At 36.7% G+C, this 22,136-nt stretch overlaps 4 protein-coding genes across 4 annotated transcripts in view; 3 read left to right on the top strand and 1 right to left on the bottom strand.

The window, feature by feature from the left end:
* The first annotated feature begins 5,887 nt into the window (after positions 1-5,887).
* LOC133328321 (protein ultraspiracle) overlaps positions 5,888-22,136 on the top strand; it is a 163,650-nt gene continuing 147,401 nt past the window's right edge. The window contains exon 1 of the mRNA XM_061536888.1: positions 5,888-5,897. The gene's annotated coding sequence lies outside the window, so the exon portion shown is untranslated. The remainder of the gene's footprint in view (positions 5,898-22,136) is intronic.
* Positions 10,064-12,908, top strand: LOC133328325 (ras-related protein Rab-18). The gene is made up of 3 exons (XM_061536892.1): positions 10,064-10,150; positions 12,303-12,735; positions 12,801-12,908. The coding sequence occupies exons 1-3, from the start codon at positions 10,089-10,091 to the stop codon at positions 12,897-12,899; spliced, it is 594 nt and encodes a 197-aa protein (XP_061392876.1). The 5' UTR covers positions 10,064-10,088; the 3' UTR covers positions 12,900-12,908.
* On the top strand, positions 11,412-11,775 carry LOC133328324 (cytochrome c oxidase assembly protein COX16 homolog, mitochondrial). The gene is made up of 2 exons (XM_061536891.1): positions 11,412-11,530; positions 11,604-11,775. Exons 1-2 carry the CDS (start codon positions 11,412-11,414, stop codon positions 11,773-11,775), a joined length of 291 nt encoding a protein of 96 aa, XP_061392875.1.
* LOC133328323 (RNA-binding protein 25) lies at positions 14,193-17,517 on the bottom strand. The gene is made up of 9 exons (XM_061536890.1): positions 17,435-17,517; positions 17,245-17,362; positions 17,061-17,169; positions 16,088-16,996; positions 15,855-16,035; positions 15,685-15,794; positions 14,912-15,621; positions 14,384-14,847; positions 14,193-14,308 (listed from the first exon to the last, which is right to left on the bottom strand). The coding sequence occupies exons 1-9, from the start codon at positions 17,495-17,497 to the stop codon at positions 14,216-14,218; spliced, it is 2,757 nt and encodes a 918-aa protein (XP_061392874.1). The 5' UTR covers positions 17,498-17,517; the 3' UTR covers positions 14,193-14,215.

Below are 22,136 nucleotides of genomic sequence, written 5' to 3'. Positions count from 1 at the left end.
ACGACTTCCAACAAAAAATAGAAAGGAAAGAGCATCAATACGTTTTTGCATTTGAAATGGGTTATTGCATCTGTATTGTGAAATATTAGATGGATATTATATCAGGAAAATCAGCCTCACACGATTAGGATACCACATCCTCCGCCACTACCGTGTTTAACTGCATTTTTTGTAATCAACGTATGATTTTTTCATTTGGGGCGTCTTACACTTATGCGCTCGTTACTGAACAAAAACATTTTTCTTTTCTTTTTATCGGGTATGTTCTGGAACTCACGGCGTGTTCTTTTCACCTCACACATACACTTCACCTCAGAAGCTACCTCCTGTTCTGCTTCTCACGTGAATTGAAATTTTGAACTGCGACAAAAATAAACGTCGACATGGTACTTTGCAGAAGTATTGTTGCCATACAATATAAACTGTATTCGTTTTTAGCATTGTTTCTGTAATTTTTTTAGTAATTTCGTTAATTCTAACAATAATTTTGCTATTATTTTTTAATATTTTATTATTCGCAACATAAAATATATGTATGAAAGACTCAGTAATATCATTAATTTGTTGATTTATTTAAGGGGAACATTTGGTAACCCTATCTTCTTCGGCCTTACTTCAAATCAGCTGTTTGTGTCAAGCAAGAAATTCAGTTGATGAAAATTCAAGACAAACCTTAGCATCTATTTAAAATTTGTTTTTAATGGCGTTTCATGTTTATTTTGTGATTTTAAACAAATTATACGCAATAACAACGTATCAATCTATCATCATGTTCCTTTTTTATTTCAAAAAAGATTTTATTTTATATGGAAAAACATGAATACACCCGACTCTCACTATGAAAATGTAAGTGTAAAGAATACACCTCAAATGGGTGTAAAGTGTGTTACAGAACACCTCGGCGTGTGTTCGATACACTTCTGCCGTTGAAGTGAATGCCAGAACATGCCCCTATATTTCTATTCTATACAATATTTAGTCTATTTTTGCACGTGCCCAGACTATTATCAACAACTGTTTTAATGCGAAGTAATTGAGAATTATGGTTAATTATTCTGTTATTGGACAGCTGGAGTCTTTTTAGCGAGAGCAACAATGGGACTATAGATAGTTGTAATGGTCATCTTCAGTTTATTTTGTTTGATTTCTATGTGGTTTGGAACTAAAAGTATATTTACATATACGATTTTAAATCGACTCGATTAACTAAATCCAGAAATACACCCTAAGTGTTTACATATACCTTTAATCATGATCTAACTGACAATCAGCTGATGTCTATTTGTAAACACACAAAATTATTAATTTGCGCAAAAAATATTTGTTTGAAAGTTGAAAATGGAAATTATACCAATTGAAATGTTCCTGCAATGTTGTGATCGATTGGAAAGTAAAAAATCCCTTCTAAATACAATTTACAGAGATCAACGAAATATGCTAATAAAAATGATGATTTTAATGAAAAAACAGAATATGTTATCCCAAAGTCTGCAAGTGTCTATTGGTATATTGGTATTTACTTTTGTGTGTACCTTATAGGAAAGACATGGAACATTTTGGGAAATTGATATTCCTAGATGCACTACCAACTTTTTTAAAGAAAGTTTTCGCATGAATCGGAACTGCTTCAATGCTTTGTGTCAACAACTTAGTTCCATCGAAAAAAGTGACACCACTTATAGAAAATGCATTCCATTAGATAAGAGAATTGCAATAGGATTGTATACTTTGAGATCGTCAGCGGAATACGCCACCATCGGACGCTTATTCGGCGTATCAAAGTCCGCTGTATGTATAATATTCAATGAATTTTGTTTGAAGGTATGGGAGATTTTATCTCCTCAATATCTACCTAGGGATATTTTATCGGAAGAAAAAATTATCGAATGTGTCGAAGGATTTGAGAATATTGGATTCCCACAGTGTTTTGGAGCTATAGGTACGTGTTCGAAGCAAATCATAATATTTTTATTGATTTAAGATCTAATGTAGGTGGCTGTCATATAGAAGTCAAACCCCCAAAAGGAGAAACATACGATTATTATAACTACAAGGGATGGTATTCGATGGTGCTGCTAGCATTAGTAGATCATAGGTAATGAGACCTTATTATATCCAACTATTAAATGTAAAATGATTATTTTTTAACAGGTATCGCTTTACATACATTAATGTCGGTGCTCCCGGACGGTGCAACGACTCATATATATATATATATATACGAAAACAGCAAATTGAAGCATCTACTAAATATGCCGATTTTTAAAGAAAATGCGAAGAATATATCTGGAGTTGATGTGCCTGTCTTCATAATAGGGGATTCTGCATTTCAAATGACTGACACGCTAATGAAGCCGACCTTTTTCCATATCCGCTTCAGAAAAAGAAAAAAAGTACAACTATTATATATCTAAATCAAGAAGAGTTGTGGAAAATGCTTTCGGCCATTTAAAGGCTAGATTTCGGAGAATAGGTAGGGGTATTGAGAACGACATTAAAAATGCAAAGAATGTCATAAAATGTTGTTGTGTATTACACAACTTATATTAAATAAATGGTTGGAAATTAATGCCAATAAAAGGGACGATATTCCCCAAATATCTCTAAGTGGTGTTATCGGCAGAGCAGAAGAAATGAGAAACGCAATTGCAAACATGTTATGGGAAAGAGGTCAGTAAAAATGCTTAAAGCAGCAGCAACTTAAAAACATTTTTATTTTCAGATCTTGAAGAACAGTTGCTGCCTCTCCCTCTTGAAATTAATTAATTCGTAATCATGCGTATAAACACACATTAATACTCACCCTTTTCATGTAAACAAATTTTAGTCTCATAAACATTTTAAATATAAAACTAAAATTTATTATCATGGTACAATTATAAAAGGTAACAGCAAATCCCAGCTGATTTGATTCCAACGTAATACTAGTGTCAATATGAATTTGACAAATTATGTTTTTAAAAATCACCCAACAGGAAAATTGGGAACGCATACAATTTGAAAATGTTCATTATTAAATGTGCTCCCGTATTCAATTTACTCAATCTGCCTGCTGGGAAAGTTTCAGGAAGCAAATCTTTCTTCAAGGAATAACTCGCTATTCCCAGCATTTTCATATGTGTTACACATATATGTGGCAATGGCTCAATTATAGGAAAGATGTGGAAGCGATAGAAATATAAATTTGAAAGATTTTCATTCATGTTTTTCAATTTTTATTTTGAGGATTCGAAAATATTTCATTTTCAAAATAAAAATAATTTGATGATAATTTGTTTGTTTGTTTACATTTTTCTGTCAAATGAGTTGACACTAGTAGAACTTACAACAACAAATTTCCATGTGGTTGTTGTATCGTTTTTTGTACAACAACACTTGCTGTTACCTTCTATTATTATACCATGATTTATTATCAATTCAGTCTTTTAAAAATGTACAAAAAAACAAATTTATAGTGCGTTTACATTTAATCAGATTTCGTTAACCCAGTAGGTTTCAATTGTCAATTCCTTTGCATATATGTCAAATAAATCCTCATTAAGTAGGTTAATCCGGTAAAAATTTCTAATGTACATGCCCTTTTTTTCTAAAAATTCAGTTTATAAATATGTACTATAGATTTACATTCATAGACTGTAACAATTTTGTTTATGATATTGAAAAAAAAAATAATAAAAATTAGTAGAACAGAAATAGATGAGGATATTTTCGCCCAGTAATTATTCCGGCAGATATACGCACAATATAACATATATCCATCGTTATTATGGAAGCTATAATGATAGATATTCAGAAAATTTGAAATTTGTGTAGTTCAAACAAACACGTTCACAAAAATGTATGTATTATTGTGGACAACCCCGATTTGCATTATTATTTTTGAGAAATCCTAAATATTCTCTTAGAATTTCATTTCGTTCTTTCTCCGTTTTCGCAATTTCCTTTTGAACCTCTAATCCTTCTTTGTTTATCTCATTCATTGTATTTATACTCTCCGCAAACTGCCTATTTATGTCTTCAATATTTTGTATTATTTGTTTTTTTTTTTTTTTTGCTCTCCTTAACAGTGGTTCTTATTCTTTTTTGAGAGGTTCTATGGACTTCGGGAGGATCAAGCGAACCATCAAGGGTATCACTTGATACATCAACTTGTATATCATCAGATAAATATTGGTCGAACATATCATATGAGGCATCTGTTGCGAAATCATCTAGATATTCCACTTCATTACATGGTATATCTATAAAAAGGTACATATATGAATATTTAGTTTGGAATTATCAGCCGGGTTTGCCGACAGATGTATATATAGCCTCATCACAGCAAGCATGGTTGTACAAAGACGGTGTTTGTAACTTTAAGGGCAACAAATTCGAAACTCCATTTCGATCCTCTTTTGTTGCGTTTTATATTATCGAAATAGTGACATTTGGTATGTTCCCGTACTGCAAGAATCTACTATTTGTTACTATTATTTTCGATAACATAAAGGAAAAATTGCTATCGTAGTAAAAAATAGTAGATTCTTGCAGTACGGGAATATGTAAAATGTTTCCTTCCGAATAGTACACCTCGATGAAAAATGCTTGCTGCTACAGAATAACTATAAATACTACATAATGCACAAGTAAAGTGCTTACCAATGCATTCGTCAACAGTGTCTTGTAAATTATGGAATTTATATCCCCCTAAAATACAGTGAACCCTTTCGTATAAAACCCAACTAGAGGGCGTTCCGCCTGATGGGCCAACTTCCTTCTTTTCTTCCCTACAAAGAAAAATAAACAAATATTAAATATTCTCATATGCAATAGTTGGGTTCATTCGGAGTATATGGTTCGCATCATATGAGATTTACAAAGGTGTGGATAGCAAAACACCATCTTCGAACAAAGTCTGGATAATACCGAATACTCCTTTCCGATGAAATTATTATACATTTATGAAGAGTGGCCTGATTTTCTCCATTTTAGAACATGATAATCCTTGATACAAATACTACCTGTATCTGCTTGTCAGATTGTGCAGCTTATTTCTAATTTCTTCTCCTTCTCTAATTTCTTCTCTCTCCGAAGCAGTCATTTCTCCTGCCATTTTAGCAAACACATGTGCATTTTTCTTGACTCCTCGTATTTTGTCCATGTGCTTGTCCCACAAGGACAACAAAAGTTCCTCTCCTCCGACTGACCACCACGTTTTTGTTTATTTCGCTTCATGCTGTAAAAAAAACACATTTATATTTTTATATCACAATAGTAACATATTAATTCTTACCTTTCAGTTTCCATTTTTATTAATAATATTTGTTTGTTTTATTTTTTCTTTAGCAATTTGTGTTTTCATTGGTTTTTTGTTTGACAACAATTGATAATGAAAACAAAAAACATGTGATAACAGTTGCAAATTTTGTTTTATTATGAGAGAGATGTATTTTTTTTTCGTACAAAAACTGCGTTGCATCACATTAGTATCATGATTTCGATCATGATTTGAAATAAACCCTAAACCCTTGCGAGATTACAGCGAAAGGGATTACGTTCCCTCGTGCTGCGACAGCGGAATCCCCAGCGAGTCTACGTCGTCGTCTTCTTCGTCGGAGTACGGAACTCTACCGCAGTCTCCTCAACAGCAACGATGTATTCAGCACTTAACACCACACGTTTCTGCAATTTAATTGCAACAGTCTTCGAGGAAAAATAGATGAGATAGTGGACTTCATGAATCGGAAGAATATTTTGGTCTCGGCGGTGCAGGAAACCAAGCTCAAAGAAAATTGTAGCCTACAGCGTTGTGATGGTTACAACGTTCTGAGGAAGGATCGCACCAGAAGTGGAGGTGGAGGCCCAGCATTCCTTATGCACCACTCTGTTCAATACAGGCTCAATAAGGACAGAGTGTCACAGTTCGTCAGATATAAAAATTATGTCACCAGGTCTAATAAATGACGTATGCTGACAGCCCGTCATTTCTCTTGGCTCAAACCACCTCCCCATAATCGTCTCCATTAGCAGACCGCCCGATTTCGTCATCTCTGAACGCCTCACTTTCCTTAACCATAGGAAAGCCAACTGGCAAGGATTCAGAAAGTTCACCAACCAGCGCTTCAGAGAACTTTCCATTCCTTTCGATGTACGGGTAGCAAGATTTATACCTGCTGGTCGAATACCCAAAATGAGACCTAATTTCCCAGCAGAAGCATTTGGTGTAGCAAACGAGCGTGGTGAGCTCCGTCGATCTAACCCAGCAGATCCCAGTGTCAGGGAACTTACGTTGGAGGTCAGCAGATTTGTCGCGGAGCACAAGAGGAATAAATGTTTGGAGCACCTGAAGAGTTGCAACATTGGTACCGGAGTAAGTAAACTGTGGGCAACATGAACCCTGGTAAGAAGGACGATAGGACCTCAGTCACATTTAACAACGAAAATGTGACTGATCCGAAGAGATGCGCAAGTTACTTTGACCGACATTTTGTCGAGCATCCCGAGAGCGACAGGGCGAAGAAAAGAGTACTTCGTCGTATAAGATCTCTTCCAGCCGAGGAGGTACCACCACAGTTTACGATGGGTGATGTTGCATGTCATCCGTAACGCGAAGTCGTCTAAAGCTTTGGGCCCTGACGAATATCTATGTGTATGTTGAAGCAGCTGGACGAGCCAGGAGTCGAGTACTTGACCAACGTTTTCAACTTGTCGATAGCCACCCACGTCGTCCCCTAAGCCTGGAAAATGGGCAGAGTGGTCCCGCTTCTGAAGCCGGGCAAGGATGCCAGCAAAGGTGAATATTACAGGCCGATTTCACTTTTGCCGCGGATAGCGAAGACCCTTGAGGCTTTACTCCTCCTCCAAGCTATCCAATTGCAAATCAACATGGATTCCGTAAGCAACACAGTACAACAACAGCACTCATATAAGTAGAGGACTTAAACAGATATAACAGCCTTTGATAATGTCAACCATGCCACGCTATTTGAGGACATTGAGAGCACTTCCCTCCTGTCGAGTTTGAAACTTTGGATAATCAGCTATATGTGTGGACGCCCGTCGTACGTGTAGTTCCGGAACAAGAAGTCCAAACCCCCAGGGTGGAGTGATTTCTCCGGAACTGTTTAACCTCTCTTTCAGGTATTCTACGCCCTCCGGATGACATAGAAATTACATATGCAGATGATTGTACGATCATGGCGTCGGGTCCCATGTGTGAGGTTGAACGCCTATCTCGTCGAATTAGCAGCCTTCTTCAAAGGGAGGAATATGAAAATATCCGCCTCGAAGTCGTCAGCGACATTATTCACCACATGGACTGCGGAGATGAGAATGCCGTTGAATGTGCACGTCGAGGGGCATACAATTTCTACCACCAACTACCCCAAAATACTCGGGGTCACATTCGACAGTATGTTAAAATCGTCCGCACAAAGCGCAGCTATCTGCGATAAGTTGAAAAGTAAGAACAAGGTCCTCAAGTCGAACTTTAGTGATACGCAATGGAGAAGTATTCAGACCTATCAGAACGCCGCCCTGAGAACTGCGACAGGGTGCCTCCTCATGACACCAGTGGACCATCTTCATGAGGAGACGAAGATCATTCCCTTACGTCAGCATAGCAATATGCTTTCGTTGCAATACCTGCTCGGGTGTTTCAGGGACGATCGTCCCAACCATCATATGGTGTATAGGACTCAACCACCCAGGCGTGTCAGGAAAGATCTGCATGATCTAGACAAGGAGGTCCAACGTTACAAAAGGGAGCCTCTGGATCACGTTGCCTATAGAACAGGTCTGAATGGCATTCATACTGATGCTGTAGCCGCAGCGCTGAACGGGTACAAATTGAATGCCGGCCTCGAATACGGGCCCTCATACCACACTGCACTTATTCAATTGCCCAGCCAAATCTACCCATCTTACTCCAAAAGATCTGTGGTTACAGCCAGTGGAGGTAGCCGCATTTATAAACTTGGAGACAGAACCAGATGAAAGTTAAACAGAAAATTTAATTCATATAAACTGCTACAACAACAACAAATAATGTCTGTCCCACAAACTCCAAGAATGTGAAATTGTTTACTACTATAACAATATTGGTCTGTTCCCGTACTGCAAGAATCTACCAGATTTTACTATTTTCTTCGATATCATAAAGGAAGATTCGTTATCGTAGTAAAAAGTAGTAGTAGTGTTCTTTAAGAAATCGACAAAAATAATAATTAAAATTAGTAGCTTCTTGCAGTACGGGAATAGACCAAAAACGGGAATAGACTAATTGACATATATGCAAATGAATTGACAATAGTAACCCACTGGGTAAAGAAATTCGGTTAAATGTAAACGTACTATTATTGGAAATTTTAAAATTAAATATTTTTTATCGATATTCTTTGGCAAATAAAATTATTGGTCTGTTCCTGTACTGCAAGAATATACGAGTTTTTACTATTTTTCCGATATCAAAAAAGGAAAAAAGTGTTATCGTATTATGGTAAAAGAAAATTAAAATTAAATATTTTTTATCGATATTCTTTGGCAAATAAAACTATTGGTCTGTTCCTGTACTGCAAGAATATACGTGTTATCGTATTATGGTAAAAGAAAATTCTGAAATATGTTATAATTGATGTCATAAAAATGAAACATTTATAAAGAAAATCGAAAGTCGATCATGAAAAGTCGGCTTTGCGATTTCTCCCATGATCAAAAGTCGACTTGTAGACTTTTCATCGCAAAAAGTCGATTAATCGATAACACAAAAGTCGACTTACATATCCCTAATCATAATTTGCCTAAACCTCATTCGTAAACAACACGGTTTCCATTTAGTCTCCATCCCACCTCATTCGTAAACTTTCGGTTATACTTTATCGGCCATTTTGTCTTCTCCTCCCATTCGTTAGCACGTTGGAACGGTTTCAATTTTTTTAGTCGTCGTTTTTATTTTAGCTCCGTTCCAGAACCTAAAAGAATCTACTAATTTTAAGTCCTGATTTATATAAGGCGAGTTTACTTGTGACAATTTTTATCGTTCTCTTTTGAACTTGCTCCATTCGTCTATACAAGGCAATTCGGTTTCCAAAAAAATTTTTTATTTGTTGTTTTTCACATTTAAATATATATAAAATGTCAACAAATACGAAATACACAAAACTAATTGCCAGAAAATTGTCGGTACGAGCAATTTTTTTCCATTTCTATTCCCCTTGCCCCTCTCTCCTACAAACAAAGACTTGTCGCAAGTAAACTCGCCTAATCTAAATCAAGACTAACTTTTTACTCGAAAAACGTTCCTGAATCCATAAAACTGGTAAAACATTGAATCAAATTTAAGAGAGCACAAAACAAAATGGCTTTCTCTTTGTAAACTTTTTACTCGAGTAAAAATTGTAAACAGGAATGCCTACTTCTGATTGGCTGTTATGTTGATTTTGAAGAATTGCCATCTAATTTTGGCATATTTACTAGATTTGCGTTCCCGAACTTGTCAAATTATTTTGTACTCTGAGACTTATTTTGAAATGTTTCCCTTTTACTAGCTTTACTATTAAAAAAGTACTGGAACAGACCATTTGTTGGCGAACGTTTGCGTACGACGTCGCTTGAGTCTTGGCAGAACGACGATTAACAAGCGAATTTTATGAAGACTGGAGTCTTGGAGGCTTCCCTCTCATTGTACAACCGCATAGTACCTTTGCTCCATATAATTCCTTTACTCCATACAGTTCCTTGCTCCAAATAGTTCTTTTGCTACATATAATTCCGACTCCTACATAGTTCTTTTGAATCTCTCTTTCATCATTCTTTTTTTTTCGTTTTTCCATATATAGTTCCTTTGCTCCATACAGTTCCTTTGCTCTTTATAGTTCCTTTGCTCCATACAGTTCCTTTGCTTCAAATAGTTCAAAAAAGGAACTAGATCAGAGAAAGGAACTATATTAATTAAAGAGCTGGAACTAGTTCCGATCGTTCCTTTCTCGGAATAGTTCCAATGAACTAGTTCGTTCCGGAACTACTCAACTCTACTATTCATCATCAAAATAAAAGTGAATGAAGAAATAAAGAAATAAATTGTAGAAATTGTGTATTTATAGCCAAAAATGCTCAGCGACAAAGCAATAAAACTATTAGTAATTGGCGAAAGTGGTGTGGGGAAATCAAGGTGAGCAAAATAAATGTGAAAAAGCCAAATAAATTAATGTGGAATCTGTGGTGTTGTCATCAAAACTATTTTGCGTATTTAGATCATCCAGTTGTAAACATACACACAGTGCGTTGTGCGCGATATGTGTGTGTACAAAAACAAGAGAATATTAATTTATATTTGTATAAGGTTTTGTTAAAAACAAAGTTCATCATCGGTAGGTTTTGTGGATTTCTCAGTCCATTGCATATGAGTGCCTATTGACTGCATTTTTGCCGGACGTATATATGTAGTTGGTGATATGACATGATCTTTGACACATTCCATTTAGTCATCATAAACCTAATTGAGCTGGTTCTTCAAATGTATATCTTTATACTACAAATACAATTTGATAACATGGAATACAACACAAATTGCATAAAATAATTTGCCAGCATCATTACATCCCATAAGTTCTGACAGCTGCAATAAAATGTATTCCTTAATATGGTTGTGTTGAGAAAATGGGAAATAGGTTCTGATGTTTATTCAGTCAAAATAGAATAGTTGGCAGGTCCGACTCTGTGTCATCCTACACAATTTTCTATTGTTGCAGATTGATTATAACTGATTTTGCGCGTTGCTGTCGGTGCCTATTGACTTGCATTGTAAAAAGAAATTAGAATTACTTGTGGATTCAGTTAAATTTGTGAAAAGTGGCTTGTTGTACATAATTCTATGTTTCGCCGAAGTTTTCATACAATAGATTAGATCGGTCCATATTTAGCAAACTTTGCTACTGAACACATGTGGTCTCTTCCCGTACTGCAAGAATATACTAGTTTTTACTACGATAACGAATTTTCCTTTATGATATCAAAGAAAATAGTAAAATCGAGTAGATTCTTGCAGTACGGGAACAGACCAATGTTGAGCGTAAATCAAAAGTATTTTCATTTGAATTTTGAAAGCTGAAGTTGTCAAAAAAAAAAAAAAAACATATGAGACTACCTTGTATAATTATGCCATAAGTAATTACTTTAAAAAAGTCATTCGAAATTGTTTCGAATTCCGAAACTTTTTTGAATCGAACTACAAAATACCAAAATAATCTGCACAACAGCGTGATATAGGGTACAAAAGATAATTCGGTTTCTTATTACAATGCCATGCCAATATACTAACGCCGTCGTTATATTTTGTAAGGTCTCTGTTGAAAATGACAGATGACAAATCAGCTGTTCTCCCTTTACGAAATAAAGCATTGAGAAACATAAGTAGAAAGATTTTGTATTAAATGGCTTTAATTCAAAAATGGAATGCGTTAAAACGCAACAAATCCTTTAAATATGGTATCCCGTTTCTTGTACTAATGGTTGGAGGTTCATTTGGTCTGACGGAATTTACAAAATTGAGGTAATACAGTTGTTACACATTCTTCTTTTGAATAGCGCTCGCTAATGGTGAATGTCTTTGCCCCCGATTTCAGATATCAGTTCTCAAAACAAAAAACCATAACTCCCGATGAGATGGAACAACACGGGGTAAAAATGAAGAAGCCCGAAGAAGTCACAATAGAAAAAGTTTATGAAACTGTAAAGGATTTGAACATAGACGAATGGGAGAATAAGCGAGGCCCCAGACCGTGGGAAGAAAACTAATGTTATACACAACGGACTTTAGTACAAATACTGTAATTCTTATGTGTTTAAATCTTGTTAAAAAAGTTTAATAATAATGTAAAATATTTAATATATACATAACTGGCAAATGATTCATTTCGGTCTCTTTTGTTAAAAATAAAAATGCCAGTGTAGAGTTCATCGCAATTGGATAATACATGTGACCAATACTTCAATTACAAACATGCACAGAGGGGGACAGCATACATGAATGGACTCACAATATATTTCAAATATGTATATGCTCAAAAGTAACTAAGGGGGTATATTTATTCCTTTTGTATTTCACATACAAATTGAGAGGATTTGGATAAGAAGGATGCAAAAACAAACACAATTGCCGTCTAATTTAATAAATTTTAATATTGTTCATAAATATAAGCATTGTTTGGTGGCCTGGCGTAACAAAAAGTTTAAATTTACTATTATCGCTTCCGTCTTCGCTTCGGTCTTCCTGATAATCTTAAATAACTATTATGCCATTTCTAACATTTCTCTAATTTCAGTCTCATTCGTCGATTTGTTGAAAACAAATTCGATGAAAGTCATGATGTCACAATTGGTATGGACTTCAAGAGTAAAGTGATGAATATTGATGGTGTAGATTATAAATTGGCACTCTGGGATACAGCTGGTGCTGAAAGATTCCGCAGTCTAACACCCAGTTTCTATCGGAAAGCACTAGGTGCCATTTTGGTATATGACATTAATAGCAAAGAATCACTGGTCAAATTGGAATCATGGTTTGATGAACTAGAAAACTACAGTGATAATCCAAATATTGCCACAATTGTCGTCGGCAACAAGATAGACGAGGAACGCGTTGTAAGTCGTGAAGAGGGTCTGAAATTCGCAAGAAAACATCGATCGTTGTTTTTGGAAACTTCCGCCAAACATGATAAATTCGTTGCCGATGTTTTTCGAGATATCGTAGAAAAGGTAGGATTTGCACATATATAATAACGAATTACGTTCTATCTATTTAAACACTGTATTTCCTTTAGATTGTCACATCAGGTAATTTTGAACAGTACAATAACGGCGACCGGATTGATGTACGTAATGATGACGACGAAGCAGCAGCATCATCGTGCAGATGTTGATCTACAATATCAATATTTCATTATTTTTTTCAATTGCATTTCTTTTTGTCAGCCTTCTATATGTTTGTAGCGCAATATTGAAGAAAACTATTATTAATCTTAATCATTTTTACAACGTTTATGTTATAACCAATATTTAGATATGAATGAAAATACTGGTAGTAAAATATAGTATTTATTATGTAATTGTGTACCAGCAGAAACTCTTTTATGTCATAAGAATAAATCAATCATCACAATAGGTTTCTACCTAAAAATGTGTTCCTTATTTATTTGTATTGTAGATACTATTCAGTTTGTTGATGATAGCACACACATTCAACTTGGGTTTTAGTTAGTCCGAGAGAAAAATTTTCAGTGGAGGTTTAATTAAGTCAGAATAGGACATCACTCACAATAAGGAGTGCAGCATAAAAACATATAAAATAGAAAAATGAACTAATTTTATTGAAACTCATTAAAAATATAAAATTGAATTTCTGTTGGAAATTTTAAAGTTTTAAAAAATTCCAATGACCACGTTGAAAGGTAATATAATTTGAATTAAATAATATATCCATATAAAGTATATTTGTAGCGATTTTAAATTATTTACTATCACCCATATTTCCATTGTTTTATCGACCACAACGTTATAGGCGTACAAATAAACCCTATTGCAATAGGCAGAGCAAGACACGGGTCTTTTTGGATTGTAGATTCAATGTCGTGGAATCGAACAACTCTTGCCAGTTTTCGTGTTTATATCGTATAGGGCAAATGCATAATTTATTCATGTTCCCTGTCATATACAAAATTGGTATTACTTTTTATAAAATTAACTCCGCCACTTTCTCTGTGCAATATTTTAAGAACACAAGTACTGCATGTATGTCCAATCTCATGATATTTATTTAATTCGATGTTTAATGAATAATTAAAATATGTAAAAAATGAAATTAATTGGCTTATTTTACAACAAATGCAATTCAATGAAACACACTGATTTTTTTGAAAGGATAGATAAAATTCAATCCTAACTTTATTTTTTTTTTAATATATTTTGATTCGTTTTTTTCTTCTTTCTTGTTTTTACCGTACCCTACAGCAAATGCGAATTTGCATTGGGTTAACTACTAGTTCTAAGTCTTTCTTTTTTCACAATATGTACGTACACATAAATATTGAGAGTAATCCAAATATGTTTGTTCGGTTTCATTATTATCATTTTTTGTTTTTCTTTTTTACTATTATGTTATTGTTGTTTTGTTTTTATTTGTTTGCAAATATGTAATTATTTAATACACAAAATCAAAGAATGTTTTAAAAATAAGAAATTATTTACCTAAACCGATCTTTTTAGCATCCACTTCGTAGATGAGAAGTCTCCACATTTTGACAACAAACACCTCGGCTTCTTCGTCAAGTACCTTATTATTAAAAAAAAAGTTTTGACAATTAATAAAAGTTGTGTGTATGACGTCTTAAAAATTGTAGTTACTTACCATTTGTACATCATCTAGAATACTTTGAGGTGAACTGCCAGCTAAAACTTTGGAGCAAATAAAATCAACCAATGTTGGCTCGGGTTCTCCAATATATTCAATGATCTTCTTATTTATCCAAGGACGTATTTTGCGCTCCATAAGATTGTTGTCGATCTCGTTGCGATCGAGTTTGTAGTTAAACAAATCCTCCTTCTGCGTGGGTATCCTGTCAATAATGCTTTTTATGTGGCGTCGTTTTTCATCGTGTACCTTTGTACCACTACTTTCATCCTTTTTGCTACTTGCTGCTGCAGGAACAGCATTTGTATCATTCTTACCGTGTTTTTTATTTGCAGCTGAACTTCCTCCTCCCTTTTCGGCAGAAACCGAGGCTGGACCAGGGGCATTATCGTGCCTATCGCCTGTGTTCGTTGCCACCAAACCATGCGAATTCTGCAGTTTAGCCTGATTGTCGTCATAATCTAAAATTGTATTGGATGTAAGTACATATATTCCAATTGTACCACCAATTACCGTAATGCTTACCTAGAGGTACCAATTTTCGTTTCTTTGAGTTGGAGACATCGTCATTGTCGTCATCAGCGCTAAAAACTCCAGCAGTGCTTTCGATTTTCTTCTTTTTCGCGTTGGCTCCCAAATTTAGACTGATGCCAACTGTCGGCATAATCGGAGGTGTTGACACGGAATCGTTGGTTTGTGCAAAGCCTTGTGGTGTGGCGGGTGACATTGATTCGATATCATCGGCATTTGTGTAGTCTCGAGACTCGGAATCATGCCGACTATAACGACTGCTGGCATTTGACATGGTGTCATGTCCAGAAGCATCATCGTGGGATATGGAATCAATTGATCTGGCTTTCGATACAGGTCTTGACGGCCTACTGACAATACCAGTGGTTGGTACCGCCGATGCCCCTACATGTCCACTTCCATCATCATTTCGGTTATACACATCTCGCTTGTCCGAAGTACTGTTGTTCTTCTCGCGATCCCTTTCCTGCTCCTTTTCCTTCCTTTGCATGTTTTCCTGATTGACATCTATAATGATTTGTGGTTTATAGAGGCGTTCGTGTTCCTTTTTCGCCCTTTCATACTCTTGCGTTGGATTATCAAATTCTCCACTGAAAATCTTGTTTTTCAACTCATCCAACTCCTCTTGTTCCTTATTGCGGTCTTTAGCGTCAAGATCAGCCTCTCGCACTCGTTCGGCCAGACGGCGTTGTAGTTCTCTGCCTCTAAAATTAGAAGAAATTGCAGTTAATAACATATGTATACTTGGGCACCTTTGTTTTACTTACTTGTAGTACTTAACGTCGTCTCGTTCATCGTCATAGTCTTCTAGGAACTCTTTAAGGCGCTTTGCTTCCTTTTCGCGCTCTTCTTGCTTGACCTTTTCTTTTAGACGAACCTGTAAATGTGATGTTTTTTGATGTAGCATAGTTCGAAGGGGCGTTTCAAAACAACTTACCTTTTCGTATTCCTTAGCTTTGCGTTTTTCTCGTTGCTCCCAATTCAATAGCCGCTCTTGATAGGCTTCCTCCTTCTCACGGGCTTTCTTCTCAGCTTTTTTGCGTTCTCGGATCTCTTCTTCCATTTCCTTTTCACGCTGCACATCTCGAACATTTTTTGTAATTTTTTCATTCCGTTCCCTGTAACATGAAACTGTTAGTATTGTCCAATAACTAAATAGCGTTATTTTACCTTTCTCTTTCCCTATCACGCTCCCGCTCGCGTTCCCGCTCTCTTTCTCTTTCACGTTCTCGCTCTCCTCTTTCCCGTTCACGTTCCCTTTCTCGTTCGCGTTCACGCTCTCGCTCCTTTTCCCTCTGTTCTCTTTCCCTCTCCCTTTCACGTTCACGCTCTCGTTCACGTTCCCTATAATCGCGTTCACGTTCTTTAGTTCGGGAAGGGCTTCTTTTACGACGAGGTTCCTTAACAAGTTCTGGCTCTTCCTTAATGCGTACAGGCGAGGATATAGCACATTTTACAGTACCATTCTCATGTTCGTCAGCATCCCAATCCTGTTCGCTGTCGCTATTGGCTTTGCGTTTTTCCTTGTCCTTTTGTTCACGATCTCTCTCGCGATCACGATCTCGTTCACGTTCGCGTTCTCGCTCTCGTTCCCTTTCTCTCTCCTTGTCACGCTCTTTTTCCTTTTCCTTCTCTTTCTCCTTTTCCCTTTCTTTTTCTTTCTCCTTGCGATGCTCATCAGCTTCTGCCCTTTTACGGAATTTACCAATTTCACTGCTAATAAGATTTCGCTTGTCCTCTTCCAGATTTGTCTCATTAAGAGCTTTCGGAACTTTCACTTCATCAACACGTCCAGGTTTTATTTTTCCACTGCGTCCAGTGAACATGTCGTTCCTGGCGTTAGGGTCACATTCTTCGATTTCCTGTCGGTGTTCCTCAATTATCTGACGCATTAAACGCAGGGCATCTTCGTCATTTAGTTTCTCATTTTTCTCCTCAATGGCTCCGTTTTTTCGTTCTTCTTCTTTGAAGTTATCCAACAAGAGTTTATTTTTGCCATCCACTTTGGCCACCAGTTTCCTGCCGTCCACTTCAATTTCGCTAAGCAGTCGCACGGCCCGCATACCCGCCGTGGGTCCGCTAAATATACAAATGAAAATTAAATTAAGTAATAAAAAAAAGACTCTTAACTACGATTCCATACTCATATTCACAGAAGCCAAATGTCGATACCCGCTTCCAATTGACCACAGGTCCACATGTTGCCAGTATGCGTTTTATTAGAACTTCGGGAACGCGTTCACTGATATTGCCTGAAATTAACAAATAAACACATCAGAAATCAGATAATGGGCTTGTGTTGGTTGCCTTCTTAAAAGAAACATTACCAACAAACACCGTTATAACTGGTCCTGGCTCCAGAGGTCTTTGATAAACTGTTGGCTGTGAACTAATAGTGGCTGAATTCCTATAACCTCGTGAAGGTGGCGGCGGATGACCCATCATCTATAAGGGAAAGACAATAAAACAATATGCTCTCCTCACAATCGAAATACCTTCTACAGAAGGTCAACTTACATGTGGCGGGGGTATGGATGGATTCATGTAGGGAGCCATTGGTGGGCGTGGTGGATAGGACATTTTGCTGTTTATTATTTTGTTCCAAAATGTTTCAATTCAATGCAATGACAAAAATCCGAATGAAATGAAATCTTATTCTACTGAAAACCTCTTCGCCTCTCTGTGCAATCGACAGACACACTGGTTGGATGGTTGGTATAAGCAGCAATCAAGCAAGCCGACTTAGTTTGCGGCGTGTGCCAGTCGGTCGCTGGTTGGTCTACTGCAAAAATTAAATGCACCAACAACAACACACACTATTTTCTGTTGACAAATTTCTTACTTCTGCGGCACTATCTTTTCAGTGGCATTCGTACAAATCCCCATTTGTCAGAAAATAAATTCCAATTAAATAATTTCTATAATTTTTTGTTGAGGAAACAAAACAACCAACTAACAACTCGCGGAGAATTTGACGAAACTATGACAAGACAAAGATGGCGATCGAAATAGGGATCTATAAGGCAATAATCGATTAGTCGATGTAATATTAAGCAATATGTCGACACGTTAAATTATTTGGTTGTATAAGAAATCCTTGATATTTTTACTTTGTTCAGAAATTTTATTTTCGAGCAAAATGTCAACATAGTTAGGGTCGTACCTAAATTCATGCGTATGCGTAAGAATTTATTCACCTCAAAAGTTAAATACATGTATTTCAATGAATATTACCCAAATACGCATTGCGTATCAAAATATAAAGTTGAAAATTTTCAACATTGAGAAATTTGTTTTTTTATGCATATAAACATTTTTCAATCATTTAAAAAAATATTTTCATCCATTTTCGCCGTTTTCAATTGGCACAGATTGAACACCGAAGAGCAGCGCACATAAACTTCGAGCGTTTGTGTTATCGTTTTCTTCGATAACATATAACGCGACGGATGGATCAACGCGAACATTCTGCTTAGCCCATAAAGAGGTGTACACACTAGCACTTTTGAATGACACTCTTGCCCGTTTGATAGTGTGACCCTCATGTTTATCATTTATTAGGCAACCACAAAAATATTCATGGTCGAACTTTATTTTTTTTACAATAAATCCTCCAAACTGTTGACAGATCGGACGACCTTAAAGGGCTAAGCAGAATGCTCGCGTTTAGCCATCCGTCGCGTTATATGTTATCGAAAATACAACAACCACAAGGAAACGATAACACAAACGCTGGAAGTTGTTGTGCGCTGCGCTTCGGAGTTAAATATATTTTAACTTTTTGCGTGCGTTAAAGGGCTAAGCAGAATGCTCGCGTTTAGCCATCCGTTGCGTTATGTGTTATCGAAAATACAACAACCACAAGGAAACGATAACACAAACGCTCGAAGTTGTTGTGCGCTGCGCTTCGGAGTTAAATATATTTTAACTTTTTGCCTGCGTTAACGCGATAACAAAAAACGCTCAACGCGAACATTCTGTTTAGCCCTTAACGCGATAACAAAAAACGCTCAACGCGAACATTCTGTTTAGCCCTTTATTACTTGGCCATGAACGACACCTTGCCACAATAAATAGGTACTCCATTTAGCGCAGCTGACTATCCTATTAACTATCAAAGTCAAAAATTTCAACTTGAATTTGACTTGCAATGTTGCCAACTATGAAAAATAATACTAGATAAAATTTGACAGATGGTCAGGTTTCAAAATATTTGTTTTTATTTTGACATTTTGTGAAGATTTTTTCCATTTCCATTCCCCTTGCACCTCTCTCCTACAAAAAAAAAAAAAAAAAGAAATTGCCGCAAGTAATCTTGCCTAATCTAAATAGGGACTTATAGATTGCTTGTGCTTCTACAGTGAGTCACAGAAAAAATTAAATTAATAAAATGTAATTCTTTTATATATCCTAACTTAAAAATAATGAAATAATTAGCCAAAATCCTCCGTAAAACACGGAGGAGCCTCTGCAGTGGTATGGGGCAGTGCCGGAGTATGAAATCTCGTTTTTATTGAATTATGATTAAGACACATTATTTAAACATTCTAAAAGATAATTTGAAAAGTCGTGCTTAACTATAGGCATTGGGGACAACATTTCAATTTTATCCAGATAATTATCCCAAACACAAGTTCACAAGATCCCTAACACAATCGTTCGGGAATAGAAATAATTGTAAAAAAGTGATTCAAATACGCTGGCAAAGTTGATATACTTTTTTATGCAAAAGATAAAAAAGTATATCATACTAAGTATTAACCACCCACAAATCCCATTGTTAAAAAATCTTTTATCTTGAATTTAATTCATTGATTAACATGCACTTATGAAATTTATATTATCAAAAACCTAGGTTAGGTTTGGGGATGTGCAGTCACGTGTATGACTGCAACACTCTGAGACCGGTTAGGTCCGTTGTGATCATCCACAAGAAGAGATACAGCGAAGTGAAGAGACAAGAGATAGATCTGTAGGGGAGAGAAGATTTGTGAATTAAAGGAGTTAAGAGTGAAGGTCGATGGTCCTATGAGTCAGACAGAAAAGTGTTACGTGCCAAGGCTGTTTGCTCCTAACCACTTTATGTTTCTAATTATGCTGTAGATTAGAGCAGGTTCGGTTGTTGAGAAGAGGCTGAGACTAGGTAGAAAATGAGCACCCATTAGTCTGTGCCGCCTGTAAGCCAGGGCTGGGCACTGGCACAGGAGATGCTTAATTGTCTCCGTCTCCTCCTCGTCAACACAGAGTCTACAGTAATCAATTGCATCGAGATCCCATTTACTAGTAAAGGCCCTGATGTTGCAGTGACCAGTGATGATTCCTGTCACCACTCTAATTTCGGCTTTACTCAGGTTCAATAGTGAACGCGTTCTTTTGGTAGACAGAGTCGGCCAAATGGATCTTGACACGTTGCACCTAGGTTCGTTGTGCCAAAGTTCACAGGCTGTTTCGTGAAAGAATGCCTCAAAATTCCTATAAAAGGTGGTTTGATTGAGTCATCAGTTTCTAGATCGGTGGATTGAGATCCTCGTCTAGCTAGTTCGTCCGCTCTTTCATTACCCAAAATGTCACAATGTCCTGGTACCCAACACAACCGATAGCTACGGTTAAGTTCTTCCAGAGCTGCTCTACACTTGAGGACGGCTTCGGATTTGATGTGACAAGATTTGATGGCTTTAAGAGCCGCTTCCACAAAGATAATCACCGGTTCAACGACCTCAGCATCCAGACTTTTTATCAATTCCGCTGCCTTCCAGATCGCGAAGATTTCAGTTTGAAAACACTGCATTTGCTATCCAGCTTGTAGGTTAACTCAAGGCCTAACCTTTCACAGTAGACGCCTGCCCCAGTGCCTTCTTCCATCTTGGATCCGTCTGTATAGAAAGCCAGACCGTCCAGAGGAGGGTTACTTCGTTTCCAGTCGTCTCTACTAGGAATTACGACATCTACATCGTCAAATCTAAGGATTGGTGATATATAGTAGCTTAGTTTAATGCGTTGGTCCAAAGCTATACCTGGTTCATTCAGAACACTACTATGCCCAAATGTACAGTTCCGCCAGAGTTTTTGTTCATGCAGCCGTAGGGCGCTACGCGCAGCGTGACACTTAATGCTGAGGCCCAAAGGCTTGAAATCCAGCATTGCGTTCAAAGCTGCTTGTGGCGTACTCCTTCTGGCTCCTGTAACTAAAATCGCGGCGGCTCTTTGTACCTTGTATAATTTACTAGATGTCGACTTGAGGCTCAGACAGTTCCACCAAACAAGAGAGCCATAGGACAAGATGGGCTTCACCACAGTGTTATACATCCAGTGTATAGTCGATGGTTTTAGCCCCCAGCTTTTCCCAATGGAGTTCTTGCATGCATAGAGTGCAATCATTCCTCTCTTCGCTCGCTCCTCAACGTTCCTTTTCCATCGTAGTTGACAGTCCAGGATTGTGCCGAGGTACTTTGCTTCGGGGGATAGGTGAAACATTATCAGTTCCGTCTTCGTTGGATTTACAGCAAGACCATTTGCCCTGGCCCAGCGTGACAGCGTCAGTAAGGCTCTTTGCATAAGCTCAGAGTTCGTAGACGGAAATTTTCCGGAGATCAATAGCACCACGTCGTCCGCATAAGCTACAACTTTGATACCTATCCCGTCGAATTCCCTTAATATGATATTAATAACCAGTAGCCATAGTAACGGCGAAAGCACCCCTCCTTGAGGTGTGCCTCTAGTTACCGTTTTCCTGATTTTTGCATCCCACACACTTGAATTTATAATCCTGCTGTTAAGCATTTTATCTATCCAACATGTCAGGGTATCAGGAATGCCAACTTCCCTAAGTGAGATAATTTTGACTCTGATTCACTGTGCGTAACTTTTGTATGCATTATTTTTTAAATCTTTTGAAAATAAATTTAAAATAACAATACATAGATACAATCGTATTTTATTATCCTCTTCCGATGTAGAAATTAATTTCATATATTTTTCTCTAGATTTCCTTTTTAAACTATTGTCTTTAAATGTTCCTTAATTCGATGATATTTGCTCACAAGCATTCAAAAATTACTTATTCGAGATTTGTAACTGGGAGACTCTTCACTAATTTGTATTTATTATATTTTGTAGCAATGAATCTTGTCGCAGCTCACTCTTTTGACCCAAATTGTTGAAATTTCGTTCCGCAGTTCGTTCGCATGTTAATTTGTCTAAAAATAGCATTTATTATGTC

This window comes from Musca vetustissima, unplaced genomic scaffold (assembly GCF_032173495.1).
Source record: "Musca vetustissima isolate MV318-11 ecotype Yass unplaced genomic scaffold, APGP_CSIRO_Mvet_v1 utg4332, whole genome shotgun sequence".
NCBI lineage: Eukaryota > Metazoa > Arthropoda > Insecta > Diptera > Muscidae > Musca > Musca vetustissima.
Note: the sequence above shows the minus strand (reverse complement) of the source record. Positions and strands in the feature narration are given on the sequence as shown.

Bases quoted from the DNA above. Each gene is read 5' to 3' on its own strand.
- LOC133328325 (XM_061536892.1), top strand. From the start codon at position 10,089: ATGCTCAGCGACAAAGCAATAAAACTATTAGTAATTGGCGAAAGTGGT. The intron at 10,151-12,302 runs GTGAGCAAAATA...CTCTAATTTCAG, and splicing joins AGTGGTGTGGGGAAATCAAG to TCTCATTCGTCGATTTGTTG. The intron at 12,736-12,800 runs GTAGGATTTGCA...TATTTCCTTTAG, and splicing joins TTCGAGATATCGTAGAAAAG to ATTGTCACATCAGGTAATTT.
- LOC133328324 (XM_061536891.1), top strand. From the start codon at position 11,412: ATGGCTTTAATTCAAAAATGGAATGCGTTAAAACGCAACAAATCCTTT. The intron at 11,531-11,603 runs GTAATACAGTTG...CCCCGATTTCAG, and splicing joins ACGGAATTTACAAAATTGAG to ATATCAGTTCTCAAAACAAA.
- LOC133328323 (XM_061536890.1), bottom strand. From the start codon at position 17,497: ATGTCCTATCCACCACGCCCACCAATGGCTCCCTACATGAATCCATCC. The intron at 15,795-15,854 runs GTAAGTTGTTTT...TCACATTTACAG, and splicing joins AAGCTAAGGAATACGAAAAG to GTTCGTCTAAAAGAAAAGGT. The intron at 14,309-14,383 runs GTAAGTAACTAC...TTTAATAATAAG, and splicing joins TTCTAGATGATGTACAAATG to GTACTTGACGAAGAAGCCGA.